Here is a 14973-nt window from a genome sequence, read left to right as displayed (position 1 = left end):
CATGGAATCAAATCACCATGGCAGAGTCTGTGAATCATTGTAAATCTTGCAAAAGTGGCATTTTTGCATAATGTGTGAAGTGTGTTATCCCAGCGAATCCTGAGTGCTGCAAGGCAACAAACCCCCATGAGAACCACATGCAAACAAAACTGCACTTGAGCGTTTTCTCCTTGCTAGGCTAAATAAAGTGCCAGCAAGGAATCGAAAGCTTGGGGACATGGAAACCAAAGGGGAAACACATGCTAACAAACACAGAATGATTCTCTGGAAATCAGATCCCATATGTTTCTGAAACAAGGGACGGAAAATGCAAATGAACTTTCCAAATGGAACAAGGAATACAGGTCTGAAGATATGCCCCAGAGCTGGTTTGCAGAAAGCATTGAACAATGGATTGAGATTCAATCAGCCCAAAAGGCAGAAGAAAATAGTATCTAGAAGCATCCCACATCCCTACACTCTTTTAAGACACTAAAATAAAACTTCGTTGTCTTTATGGAAGTGAGATGCAGCATATAATGTGGTCTCAATATACTGTACCAGAGCTTTTACAAAACAAAATGTGCAACAATAAATAATTATAGCGACCATCATCAGTCCTGTTTCCATTCCTGTAATAGTCCATGAATTAACCTAGATATCAAATACATTTCTCTGATTATCACACTTCAGGGAGCTCTATAGGAACTCTCATTTCAGGAAGTCATCTCCATTGACTATAATGTCTGTTGCTTCTAGATTGGGTTCAGAGACAGAATTTATGAATTGATTGGTGGATCAAGTAAAAAATCTATTAAACTAATCACTCTGATTTCCACTGTAGCCAGCCAGATGGTGCTGAGAAAGTCACAAGAACATGATGGAGCAGCAATTGCCAATTTCTATTAAGCCAATTATTTCAGAATGTGAAAACTCATTTGAATGCTTATGGTTAATTCCCATTAATATTGCTGTCCAATACATAGTGAACTAATCCAGGATTTGTCAGCATAGCCCCTGAAGTACCAAGAAACAGCATCCCCAGATGGCAACTGCAGAATCCCAAAGCTTTTTAAAAAATAAAAGTTATATATACACTTTTTTTAAGAAATGGCCAGAATCTCACAGATCTTTTTTTTTTTTTTTTCACATTCTTGCACAAGCTCAGAAGAAGATAATCATCTGGAACTTTAGGATTTCAGTACTACTCAGAAAAGCTCGTGGGAGGGAGATCACCAATGATTATAGTTTTATGAAAGGAGAGACATTTTTAAAAGTATTGTTTTGATTTCTTGGCTCCGGTCTTCTTATGTGAGATTCCATGATAGAATCTCGAATGTATGTTGAGCTCTGTTCCAGTCTTGTTAAAAATTACGATTTTACAATTATTAGCTAGCATTTGCTTCTTATATTTGGGAGAGGCTTTATTTATTCAGAAGATTTAGAAGACATTTATTTTTAATTTTATTAACCAAATTTAGAAACTGGCCATTTATTATTTTAAGTACCTTCAGCATTCAGCAGAAATAAATAATATATCCATTACATCCATCTGTTCTATTAAGAAACCTCAAAGAAATTAATGTTTAACTTTCCTTAAATATGTAATTATTAAATAATCTACAATAAAAACTTTGTTAAAGTTGAGTTTAAAATAGTTCTCTATTCATTCTCTCCACATTGTGGACAATTTTATAAAATCCCATCCTGATCCTCCTCCTTTTTTCTCTTTAAAAAAAAAATCCAAACTATTTATGTACTTATTTTCAGAATATTTTTAAAAAGCCTTTCAGCTTTCTAAATCCAGATTGATGAGAAGCAGTAAGAACATAATAGCCCTATCAAACTACAACTTCATCTAATTATCTGTGCTGTCTGGCAGCTGTTCCTCTCAGCTGCAGATTTAAAAACTTTCCCAGTTTTACCATTATTTATTTCCGGTAAATCCAAGATTTTAAGGAATTTGGGATATATTGATATATATATATAATCTTCTTGGCTTTCTGCAATGTCAATCTACCACTGCAAGTCTGTTGCCAAGAATGCAGTTCAAATTACATCTATAGATAGATGAGGAAGTGTTTGTACCAGTCTCAGCCTTATCATTCCAAATAGGAAATACTTGAATCCAACCTAAAAAGATAAATATGCTCATTTTTGAATTTATGGATTTGGTAATCTTTTCTGTATAATCCATCTGTAATCTCTTCCATGAACCTGTTATTCTTTGTGACATTGGTATTTTTTAAAATCTATTTTGGCCTTCAGTCATGCATAGCACAATGTGAACATTCCTCTTCTTTAGACCATTTCTCTGAATCTATCCATCGCTCACTTTCTTTAAGATTTCTTCCTTTGATGTGCCCAAGAATTATATGCCCACAGGTTGAATCAAGGTTCTTTTGACTTCAAACTATGTCCTTTGCAACACACCTGCAGACCTCATTTTTTTCCTCAAGGATTTATGTTTTAATTTGAGCAGGAATTTTTGTTTTAGAGACTTTTTGTTGCTTCGCCAAACTTCCTACAGAGAAGATATTAATAGTTTCTCTGTGAGATACAATTCTTTCCAAAACCTTTGAAATTTCGAGACACTCAACATCTCTGGAAATCATGTTCTTGCACATGCCAATCCGTTAAACATGTTTTCCCAAAAAATACTATGAAAATGTAAGTTGCATGACTAGAGATATCTAAAGTTTGGTTTCTTGTAATCCCTGAGTTCTTTATATTCATAAAATAATTTTATCTTTATGCATGTGCACACCTGGAAGGCCACGAAACCAAAGCTATGTTGAATAACAGAGGTCCTCGTTATAAACGCAGCAAGATAGAACAACAGATGAACATGGATATATTCTTCTGTGTGGGACTGCTCTTCATCATGTGTCTCATTGGAGCGTTAGGTATGGAACAGTGGTAAAAACCTAGTCTACTTCTTTTCCTTTCTATTGTGCACTGAGAGTAGGACTCTGACTGCAAATTACAAGGAAAGAGTCATAATAGTCTTGAAGAATTTTTTTGCCTGCTATTACTAATCTTTTCACTGTGGAGTCCATAATAAGCTTATGAGAAATACTTTGAAAACAACTGCACTAAAGCCCATTCAATATGGATAGAAATTTGGATGTAGAGAAAAAGTTCACTGCTAAAATTAATAATTCATTGCTGTAAATTCCCTAGATGGTACCAATCACTTTCAATAAGAACCAAAAGAAAAGATTGCTCTCTTAGCAATTGCAGAGATTGTGTCCTAATATGACCAGGATTTGCAAGGATGTCAAATTCTAATGAAAACAAGTCCACCAAGACTCTACAAATAAATATTTGGCAGAAGAAGCAAATGTTCCTATAATTGTGTCCCAATTTCTAAGTGTCAGTCTGCAAGTGAGTTGCAAAACGCTCCACTGGAAGATTTAGCGTTTAATTTCTTTTGTGTAGTGAGAGCCTTTGAGGAAAGTGGCATGACATGCCTGTAATCTGTTGAATTGGCCAGACAAAAAGAGCTGAACTACTGTATCTAGAAATGAAGAACCCTAACTAAGCAGCAGTTCAATTTTCTTTTCATTTCATTTTTAACAAAATGGGAGCTTCAGGTTATAGTCTTGGTTTAATCTGGGATCACAACTGGATCAGTTTTATAGAATGGGAATGCAGTATGTCTTCCTTTTTCAGGGAGGGGAAAAAATAGATCAAAGATGGAAAACGAATTACAAACAAGTTTAATCTTTGTAAGCCTTAAAACTGGGGAACATGTCCTGATCTATTTCCTCACACTTCCCAGGAGTGCCCTGCAAGTATTTCTTTTTGACATACATTTCATTATAAGGAGATGGGTAGAAAATGATTTTTATTTTATTTTTTTTGCTTTTCAGTGTTCATTCCCTGAGGCTTTAATGTTGCACTTAAATGCACTCTTATTGTATTTCATTTAAATGGAAACTCATTCTAATGAAAAAGTTGGATGCTGATATCTATTAATAATCTCCTGTTTCGTTTCATACAAAATCCAATTTTATATACTTAAGAACAGCACAGTTTGTTTTTTAACTGTTCATTAGATAATGGTTTATAAACTAGTGCCACATCCAAATGCTTGAAGTGGAATTAGCTGTTACAGTTGTGGAGCAAATAGCCCAAGATGGGTACAACAAAACAAGGGGGGGCTCTTTCCACATTGAATTATTACAGAGTAATGAACAAATTTCTTGTCGATTACATACCACATTACACCAGCGATGTGCAAAACGATATTTCTTCCCTCTTAGTTTAGTTTAGTTTATTATATTTATATACTGCCCTTCTCCCGAAGGACTCAGGGCGGTCAACAGTCATGGTAAAAACAATATACAACAAAAATTTAAAAACTTAATTAAAATAATTCAATCATTGGCCGAATTTAAAACACCCAACTAAAATCATTTTAAAACCCCTACCAAAACCCAATTTAAAATCCTTTATCCTGTCAGACCAGCTTGATGGAATAATAGGGTCTTCAGAGCACGACGGAAGGCGTGGAGGTTGGGGATCCTCCGTATGTCCAGGGGCAGTTCGTTCCATAGGGCCGGGGCCCCTACAGAGAAAGCTCTCCACCTGGGAGTCGCCAGCCTACATTGTTTGGCCGACGGCACCCTGAGGAGGCCCTCTCTGTGGGAGCGTATTGGTCGGTGGGAGGCAATCGGTGGCAGAATGCGGTCCTGTAGATAACCAGGTCCTAAGCATGGAGCGCTTTAAAGGTGATAACCAACACCTTGAAATGCACCCGGAAGACCACCAGGAGCCAGTGCAGCTCGCACAAGAAGGGTGTTACATGGGAGCGACGAGTCGCCCCCATTATTACTCACGCAGCTGCATTCTGGACCAGCTGGAGCCTCCGGGTGCTCCTCAAGGGGAGCCCCATGTAGAGAGCATTACAATAGTCCAGCCAGGAAGTGACGAGGGTGTGAATGACTGTGCGCAGGGCATCCCGATCCAGAAAGAGACGCAACTGGGAGATCAGGCGAACCTGATAGAAATCCCCCCTGGCCACGGCCGTCATATGATCTTCCAAAGACAGCCGTGAGTCCAGGAGGATGCCCAAGTTGCGAGCCCTCTCTGAGGGGGGGTAAGATCTCATCCCCAATAGCCAGCGATGGTGTTAGCTGGCTATATCGGGCCGTTGGGAGCCACAGCCACTCAGTCTTGGAGGGGTTGAGTCTGAGCCTGTTCCTCCCCATCCAGATCCGCACGGCCTCCAGGCAGTGGGACATCATGTCAAGGGCATCATTGGGGTGGCCTGGGGTTGAAATGTACAACTGTGTGTCATCGGCATACAGTTGACACTTCACCCCAAAGTCACGGATGATCTCACCCAGCGGCTTCACATAAATGTTAAACAGAAGGGGCGAGAGGACTGACCCTTGTGGCACCCCACAAGTGAGGAACCTCGAGGTCGACCTCTGCCCCACCGTCAACACAGACTGTGTGCGGTCAGAGAGGAAGGAGGAGAACCACAGTAGCATGGTGCCCCCACTCCCACCCTCTCCAGCCAACGCAGCATGATACCATGATTGATGGTATCAAAAGCCACTGAGAGATCGAGGAGGACCAGGACAGAGGAGCAACCCCTGTCCCGGGCCCTCCAGAGATCATCAACCAATGCAATCAATGCCATTTCTGTGCTGTAACCCGCCCTGAAGCCCGACTGGCATGGATCTAGATAGACAGCTTCATCCAGAAATCAAGGAAGTTGTCCTGCCACCACACTCTCAACAACCTTCGCCACGAAGCAGAGGTTGGAGACAGGACGATAGTTAGCTAATAACAGCCGGGTCCAGGGAAGGATTCTTGAGGAGGGGCCTCACCACCGCCTCTTTCAGGGCAGCTGGGAAGACACCCTCACTCAATGAGGTGTTGGTAATCTCCTGAAACCAGCCTTGTGTAACCTCCCGGGAGGCCAGCACCAACCAGGAGGGACACGGGTCCAGTAAACATGTGGTAGCATTAAGCCTCCACAAAATCCTGTCCACGTCCTCAGGAGTCACATGGTCAAACTCTTCCCAGGTAACACTCTCAAGACTCACCTCCATCATCCCGTCCGAGGCTATCCAATCAGAGTCCAGGCTGGCCCGAATCTGAGCGATTTTATCATGCAAGAATTGTCCAAAATCCTTAGTTCTACCCTGCCCTCTTCTGTGCATCTTGTTAGATCCTTCCTCCAGAAGGTCCTGCTCTAAATTTGTGTGTGGCGGGGGAGGGTTAACGAGGAGGGACAGGAAAAAGAGAAGGAGGGAAATTCATACCAGCTATCAAATGCTGCTCCCTCTGTGTAACAACATAATTATAATCATAAGTTTATTTGTCAAGCATATATAAGATAACAGGTAACAGTATAAACATAATTTGAATACATGAAAAGAGTAAGTAAAAAGGAATATTAAGACAGGGACGGTAGGCACGCTGGTGCACTTATGCACGCCCCTTACAGACATTTTAGGAATGGGGTGAGGTCAACAGTAGAGAGTTTAAGGTTAAAGTTTTGGGGGTTTGGGGAAGAAACTGCAGAGTCAGGTAGTGTACTCTAGGCATCGACCACTCTGTTACTGAAGTCATATTTTCTGCAATCGTGTTTGGAACGGTTTACCTTGAGTTTGTATCTATTATTTGCTCCTGTATTGTTGTGGTTGAAGCTGAAGTAGTCATTGACAGGAAGGACATTGTGGCAGATAATTTTATGTACTATGCTTAGGTCAGACTGAAGTCGGCGTAGTTCTAAGTTGTCTAAGCCCAAAATTTGGAGTCTGGTGGCATAAGGTATTTTATTGTAGTTAGAAGAATGGAGGACTCTTCTTGTAAAATATCTCTGGACTCTCTCAATTGTATTTATGTCCGATATGCAGTGCGTGTTCCAGACAGATGAGATGTATTTAAGATAATTGAATAGAGCTATCTACATAACTATATTTATAAATTATATTTATATAATTATATTTATAATTATAAATTATAATTATATTTATATAATTATAATTTATAATTATATAATTATAAACCTCAGAAAACATATTATATATATATATTTTATATATATATAATAATTTTATATATATATATAATATATTTTATATATAGATATTATATAATACTGTATGTATGTGTGTATGTATATATATATATATAGAGAGAGAGAGAGAGAATATATATATATATATATTACAAAGTCCTAAATTTAGTCCTAAAAATATTTTGTATTTTGAATGCAGGTCAAAGTATCTGGAATGGAAGTTTTCTCACCCACCCCTTATTTATTATCCCAGACATAAATGGCAACTACCTTGGTCCAGCTCTTGCAGGTTTCTACACATTCCTGACAATGATCATCCTTTTACAGGTGGGGGAAAATCATTATTGTATGAATGAGACAAGGAGATTTAAGGTTGTGTGTTGACCCAGGATTACATCTCAGTTACTTTACAGGGTCTTTCTTCCAAGGAAACACAGAAACAGAACAGGCAAGCAGCTTAATGATGTGCTAGGTGTGAACCCCAATTCACATCCTATCTCAGCCTCAAACTCAAGAGACACCCTTGGACAAGCGTCTCCTTTTCAGTATCACAGCTTCAGTTTAGACATTCTGTTGCAGTGCCAGAAAATAAATTACTGATCTATCTTGTTTGGTTGATAAGAATGACATAGCCGTTCCTGGAATGCACTTTATGATATATGAAAGAGCTGTAAAAAAAAAAAAGGCTGCATCATTCTTTTAGCTGAGAAGCAATAAAGGGTTGAGAGAAATGTCTCAATATTAATACTGAAACTTCGAACAGCATCTCAATGTTTTAATGGTAATCTTTCAATGTGACTTTAGATGTGGAATGAAGAATATTTTGTACCCTTGCTTGGACCACACTTTTTTAAAGTATTCTTTCTGGTAGCCAATGGCTGCAGGAGACAGAGGAGGACTTAAAATTTCTGAGGATTCTGTTTCAGTTTCCTATTGTACATATGTAGTACCAACTAAAGGACTATTTCCTTATTATTATTTTTTTACTGGAAACTGGGTGGGAAATTGCTCCACCGATTTTTAGCATTTCTGTATTGTAATCCTGATACGTGGGAGAGGAAATAGAACAACAAAAAGAAGCCCGAGCTTTTATAATTAAGAATCATTTAGAGTCAGGCAGCATCAAATCAAATCAAATCAAATTGTACACGTACATACATATACAATTGTTTTATTATTTATGGACGATGTCATTCCTGCTTTCTGTCATGCAGAAGGAAGTTACTCTAAAAGCTAAGAAAGAAAACTGATCCTGGCTCAGGATTAAAAATTAAAGCAGCTCACAAAATGTGAAGTTGGGTATCAAGCTGAGGCTGCCATACTATAACATAAATCATTGCCATTTTATCTGTCTGAATTTTACTCCTTGTCCCAACCTGCAAATTTGTTTACAGGACAAAACATTTGACATTCATACAAAACATTGTATGAGTAACAGTAGGAATTACGTGTAATGCAAATAGAGTTCAAGAAAGAAATTTGGTTTAAAAGATCTACGCAGAATTCTAAACGTACCCAGGAGATTGCAAATTCCTATTTTCACTTAGTCAAACAGATCCCTGAGGATTAAGACTTTTCAGAGTGAGTGTTAGACATGGTTTAGGAGCTGCAAGAAATCGATCATTCCAGATAGAGACAGACAGACAGACAGACAGACAGACAGACAGACAGACAGACAGACGAAGATAGATAGATAGATAGATAGATAGATAGATAGATAGATAGATAGATAGATAGATAGATAGATGATAGATAGATAAATAGATAGATAGATGATAGATAGATAGATAGATAGATAGATAGATAGATAGATAGATAGATAGATAGATAGATAGATAGATCTTATTGATTAGAGAGCATTGTTATCAGCATGAATATGAAAAAATACTGGAATATGACTCTTAAACCAGCCATAATATTCATTCTTGTAAATGTTCTAAAAGGTTGTGGGAACTTTTTATGGGAATATTTATGAAAAGTGCCAGTGATTGCAAAGAAACAGGGAGAGAATGACTTCATTGGAAAATCCTGAGCAGAAATACATTTACAAAGTTCTCCAATCTTAGAATAAAAATAGTAGACTTAATCCAATATAAATTCATATTATCATACATTACAACTTTCCAGAAGAATTCCATTGTAATCTATTATTATATATTCTTACTACAACTATATAGTGTCATGATAGATTCATTTATTATACTTGAACATCACTCTTTTAAAAAGGTTCATGTAGGGGCTAGCAGAAAAGTTAAAAACAGCAACTGTAAAAACAATGTAATTACAATGTACTGTTAAATCTGAAAGTTCAGTTTAAAAACAATATCAAGCAGAGAATAAAAACCAAGTGCTAAAACAGCTATAAATATTACAGTAAAGTTTACCAGCCATGAGAAATAAATGCCATTATTTTCCTGACCTCTGTAGAGCTCCAGGATGGCTGAGAAAGAGGCACTGGAATCGTGGGTACCCTGTAGATTTGACCTAACTCTGAAGGGCGATAAAGACTTTAGAGTAAGACATGGGAGATGTTATGGAAATCTCTGTGAAGACTTCTTATAGCAGTCATTGTTAATGTCAAGAAAAGAAACAAAAAATTATCCAGCAAAAGAATTTCTAACATGCTGAGAAATGTCTTCTTTCAGATCTTAATTCCTATCTCCCTCTATATATCGATTGAACTAGTCAAGTTGGGCCAAGTTTTCTTAATTCATAATGATATTGACTTGTATAATGAAGAGCAAGATTTGCCCATACAGTGCCGAGCACTCAATATCACTGAAGACCTGGGACAAGTTCAGTATGTCTTCTCTGACAAAACAGGGACACTGACGGAGAACAAGATGGTATTTCGAAGATGTACAATTAATGGGAAAGAATTTTCACATCAGGAAAATGGTAAGGTTTGTGTGCTTGCTCTTAAGTGCTAAATTAACCTGAATGTGAAAACTGCTGGTGGAGAAAGAAATTCGCTTCAAAAATGAAATACAAATGTCCTGCAGCTTAGTCCTTTCCTGGAAATTGAGAAGGAGATAGACCACAGGATACATTGTGTGCAAATAAGAGACATGACTATACCAGTGGTGGGATTCAAATAATTTAACAACCGGTTCTCTGCCCTAATGATTTCTTCCAACAACAGTTCACCAAACTTCTCAGAAAGTTAACAACCGGTTCTCCCGAAGTGGTGCGAACTGGCTGAATCCCACCACTGGACTATACCATATGTGCATTTATCTATAGAGGAGTTTCTCACAAGGTAAACCCTTTGTGATTCCAGTCCCTTATACATAGAAGGGTACAGAAGATTATTTTGAGATAGATGCTGACTATTTGCACCTCTGTGAAAACAATGAGTTTATATGAGGAGAAGCTAAACCAAGATTAAACAAATATAAGATATCCATCCAGCATTCATTTTGGAAATGTGAGGGAACCTCATCTCAGCTCTGGGATTTTCCAATTTTTTGCTTCACTACTATTCCAATTTTTTGCTTCACTATAATTGTCTACCTCAACTTCACCCCCATCCCAAGGAACAGCAGTGAAGACATTCACAAAGCAGTGCAGAAGTGCAGCAAACTTTGTGAAAAATAAAGTCACTAGTTGTATGGGAGTGCCTTCAAACACCCCATTGTAAGGAAAGGAATGGCTGAACCTGAGGATGGAATTAAAAGCCTAGAATTTCTACGTGGCCACAAGCAAGCTAAGTCCAACCCCTCTTGAATCCCATTCATCCTTATCTAATTCCTAAATTGTGTGCAAGAGACCTGAATTCCTAGCGGTGCTAATCATTAGTTGAGCCTATTCCTGTGCATATGCATGAGTAGCAATAAAACTGTTTAATTAGAGCTTCATGTGTGAACTTTTGCACCTGACTCCCATTCCCCTTAAGACTTAATTCCTGCCCCACAGGTGACTTGCAGGACTGCCTCTCCCCCATTGTTTCTGTCTGCCCCGCCAGAACTAATAGAAGGGGCACCTTTCTCAGGACTTTGAAGGGGAAAACACGGTGATCTCTTTTTTCCCACTAAGACTCATGTGGAATAGATTGATGAGTATAACTGGCTTAAAGTCAACTAGTGAGCCTTGCAATGTATTGGGACTTGATGCTGGGTCTTCCAAGCTCAAATCCAACATTTTAACTACTACATTTTCTTGGTTCTTTCTATCTCTCATAGCTAAGCGATTGGATTCATACAAGGAAATTGATTTGGAGACTGAAAACTGGAAAAAACATTTGAGCCTCCCTTCCAAAGTTGGAGAAATAACCACAGTAACAGAGAGAAACAATGCAAGGCCTTTGCAAAGATGTCATAGTGCTCGGCCCCATTTTCAGGGACATGCGAGAAAGAAATATCAGGGTCTCTGGGGAATTGTTCCATCTCAGGTGGCATTTAGTAGCACCCTTGTAAGTATGACCTTTCACTTCTTTAAATTATAAAACTTTACTCCTACAGCCGGTTTAGGGAAGAAAAAAAAAGTCTCAGCTGTAACTGTAAGAAACAGAAGATAATATTGAGGTGTTCAATAGGTGCCAGTCACCAGGCAAAATTTGGTCTGAGATCCTATGATTATGTATACATATTTGAAGTAAACCTTTTGAGATTAGTAATATGCGAGTTGCGGGATACGTTTTGCCTTATTTGAGAGGGTCATATTTTCTCCCCTCTGACTTTTTAAAATTAATTTTTATTGCTTTTTTTAAAAAAAATAGCAGAAAAAGTGAAACAGAACAGAACCCAAATATAGTTACAATGCAAATACATATAAAAACTACATAGAAAAAGTGGCTGAAATTTTAAAAATGCATTTTTATCTGTTGTATTTTTCCTCCTATGTTATAAAGAGGTTATAGTTGAACTTGAGAGTTCAGACCAAAGCACATTCCTACAGTATATTGAGTCCTAGTGAGCAATAATACAAGGTAAATTTCGGCTTTACAAACAAGACAAACCTAGCCTCAAATTCTTAGAGGTAGAACAGCAATTTCTGTTTTAAAGATCTATATCAGGAATAATAATCAGTCAGGAATAATAAGGAGGTAAAAAGAATAAATAATAATTTAGCATGCCGAGAAGGCACAGGAGTTAAAGGTTAGTATAATGACACCTTCAAATATCTGTCTCTTAAGACCATTGACAAGAAATCAGGCAAGTAGCTACATTACATGGCAAAATTGTATGTGAGCGCTTTTTTAAAATATTAGGCAAAAATCAGGCAAATGATCCAGAGAAGCAAATGCAAATGAGAAGAACCATGTACATCAATTGGTATCAGTCTAAGCAGATTATTGTTTTCCTGATGCAAATGTGCTTTTTTGGTTATTAGAAGAGAATTAAATATAAATATGGGGCAGTGAGAGCAAGCACTAACAACAATCACTGCTGACTGTTGTTAGTTAAAGACTCCCTGCCTTTACACTTGAAGAAAACCCATAAATCTATCTTGAACCAGCCCACATTCCTTCCCAACTTGGAGCCAGCAGTATTTAGCAAAATGTCTCTGGAATCTAGAAAATGATATCCAATCCTTCCAAAAGCAAGATGCAAAGAAGTTGAACTATGGACTCCTTGGTGCTCTCTGAGCTTGTTTGTTTTTCTTACAGATGTATACCAAACTAGGTAACATCATCAGGTTGGTAATGAAACATTTGCAAGAAAACAACCTAGCTCAGGGAGCACCAAGGCCTCCATAGTTCAACCCTGAGCTATAAATATTCTCTTCTAGATGACCTATAATGCAGATGCAGGTAATAATTTTTAACAGTAGATCATACTTTGGGGGAAAAAACAATTTCTTGGGCTTCTTGGACAGAGACAGGCATGGCAGGACCTGATATCTTTCCCACAGAAGGCTGGAGCAGTATTTTAAGGGTATGTTTTTCACATTTTAGGAAACGTGGCAGTTATTGATAATAAGCTAATTCTGTCTGAGATTTTGTGCATCTGTTTCCTTTCACATGCCCCCAAAAAGCAAAGAGAAGTTAAAGAATCACAGTTCAGGCAGTTCACCACTGAATTTAGGAGCAGAAACTTAAGAAAATTAGAGGGCCACATATTGTAGCAATAGCAATAAGACTTTGTAGACCTCTCTAAGTGGTTTGCAGAATCAGCATATTCTCCCCAACAATCTGGGCCCTCATTTTAATGACCTCCGAAGAATGGAAACCTATGTGTTATTGACCCCTATTGAAATTGACACACGAACTGTGATATTGGACACAGGTTATATGTGTGTTCGTGTATGTATTCAGCAGCAGAAGTTGCCTTTGTGTTTGGATTGGTATCGTTCTGTACATAGTGTTCTTCAAAACTTTATAATACCCAGCATAAGATGTTATTTTTCACACAATGCTAATCCTGCAAATGTTTGTTTTAACTGAATAATATGCATTTCAGGAGAAAGATGTGACCCCTGACAACAAGCTGCTGATGAAAATGAAGAACCTCTCATGCCCACCAGAATCTTTTAAATCCTTTACTGATGGAGAAACCACATCTTCCATCACAGACTTCTTTCTTGCTCTGACCCTCTGCAACACGGTAGTGGTCTCTACAGCAACTGAACCAAGGCAAAGGGTAAGCTTTCACTTTGACTGCCTTGCTAGTCAAGGAAGAATGTTCTATTAATTTATTCAATGTAATAGTTGAAAGCATATGGCAACCACTCTCAAGTGGTTTCTTTCTTTCTAAGAAAGAAATCTTACTTTATGATAATGGAGAATGCTTCCCTAATTTTGGCCTTCAGTAATTCTAGTTAATATCCAGAATTCCCTACCTTTTTGTGTGAATGAATTTAATCTACTGTGTTTCCCCGAAAATAAGGCCCTGTCTTCTATTTTTTTTTTCTTTTTTTGAATCCTGAAATAAGCTCTTGGCCTTATTTTCAGGGAGGTCTTATTATTTTGGGGTATGTGGAGCAAGTTGGGGCTCCTCTTGCCGTCTTACCTGATTTCCAGCTTTGCGTTTAAATATTTTCGGGGAGGGCTTATTTTCGGGAGGAGGCTTATTTTAGTGCATGCGCTCAAAAGCCCAATTGGACTTATTATCAGGGGATGTCTTATTTTGGGGGAAATAGGGTATATCACACCGAAAGGAGAGAGAAAGGGCAAGTAAAAAAATAATTCACTGTACAGAAACAAGTTTCAAGCAATTCCTTTATCAAGGACAATACAAAATAATAACATATAAATACTTTATACAATTTTATTCATGTAAAAAAAAATCCACACTTGAGAAAAGAGAAGACACATTCAACAGAATATATTGTTGGAATCTACAACTAAAGAAACACCTTTTGAGATGAATGAACCAATTCTATTTATTTATTTTTCTCTAAATCTTTGGGAAAAAATGAGAATATCAAAAACCTGGACCAAATCCAAAGTACATCCATTTGCAAAAATGAAAAACATCCACTTTTAAGAAGAAAAAGGTGAAACTAATTAAATTTACATTTTAAAAAAGCATCAGTTTCTTTCATTACTTTTTTATTATTTATATTCTCATGTTTAAAAATGAACTCACAGATTCTCTAAAAGGTTCTTCAAAAAGAAAAAAAAGGCCCCCAATGCCTAAGTATTTTTTCTCTACTAAATTATGAAGAATAAAGTCAAGAAATAGGTTTATTTTAAATAATACATTTAAGCTACCTGTGCTTATCAGTTAAAACATGCCAATTAAAAATCTCTAGCAAATTTACTCTGAAAAAGAACAGCCAATGTTAATGAGGATCTTTTCTTCTGTGAAAAAAAGAAATCCTTTACTGCTGGAGAAACTCTGTTCTTAAAGAGAAACTAATATATTTAGCTAAACTAAATACTAACCTTAGGATATATTGTATTTCTTCATTATAACAGAAATATTAATTAATTAATTAATTAATTTATTTATTTATTTTATTTTATTTCAAATTTATATACCACACCTTCTCCCAAGGGACTCAGGGCA

General features: G+C 37.4%; 1 protein-coding gene across 2 annotated transcripts in view; it reads left to right on the top strand.

Annotated features, from left to right (window-relative positions):
* Positions 1 to 14973, top strand: part of ATP10B (ATPase phospholipid transporting 10B (putative)) — a 72560-nt gene that overhangs the window by 24292 nt on the left and 33295 nt on the right. For both annotated transcript variants that reach the window (XM_034406435.3, XM_034406429.3), the window contains 5 exons: positions 2754 to 2885; positions 7221 to 7348; positions 9667 to 9919; positions 11203 to 11432; positions 13423 to 13602. In XM_034406435.3, coding sequence (XP_034262326.2) covers positions 2754 to 2885; positions 7221 to 7348; positions 9667 to 9919; positions 11203 to 11432; positions 13423 to 13602 — 923 coding nt within the window. The remainder of the gene's footprint in view (positions 1 to 2753; positions 2886 to 7220; positions 7349 to 9666; positions 9920 to 11202; positions 11433 to 13422; positions 13603 to 14973) is intronic.

This window comes from Pantherophis guttatus, chromosome 2 (assembly GCF_059756535.1).
Source record: "Pantherophis guttatus breed Tessera chromosome 2, ASM5975653v1, whole genome shotgun sequence".
NCBI classification, from domain to species: Eukaryota; Metazoa; Chordata; class Lepidosauria; order Squamata; family Colubridae; genus Pantherophis; species Pantherophis guttatus.
Note: the sequence above shows the minus strand (reverse complement) of the source record. Positions and strands in the feature narration are given on the sequence as shown.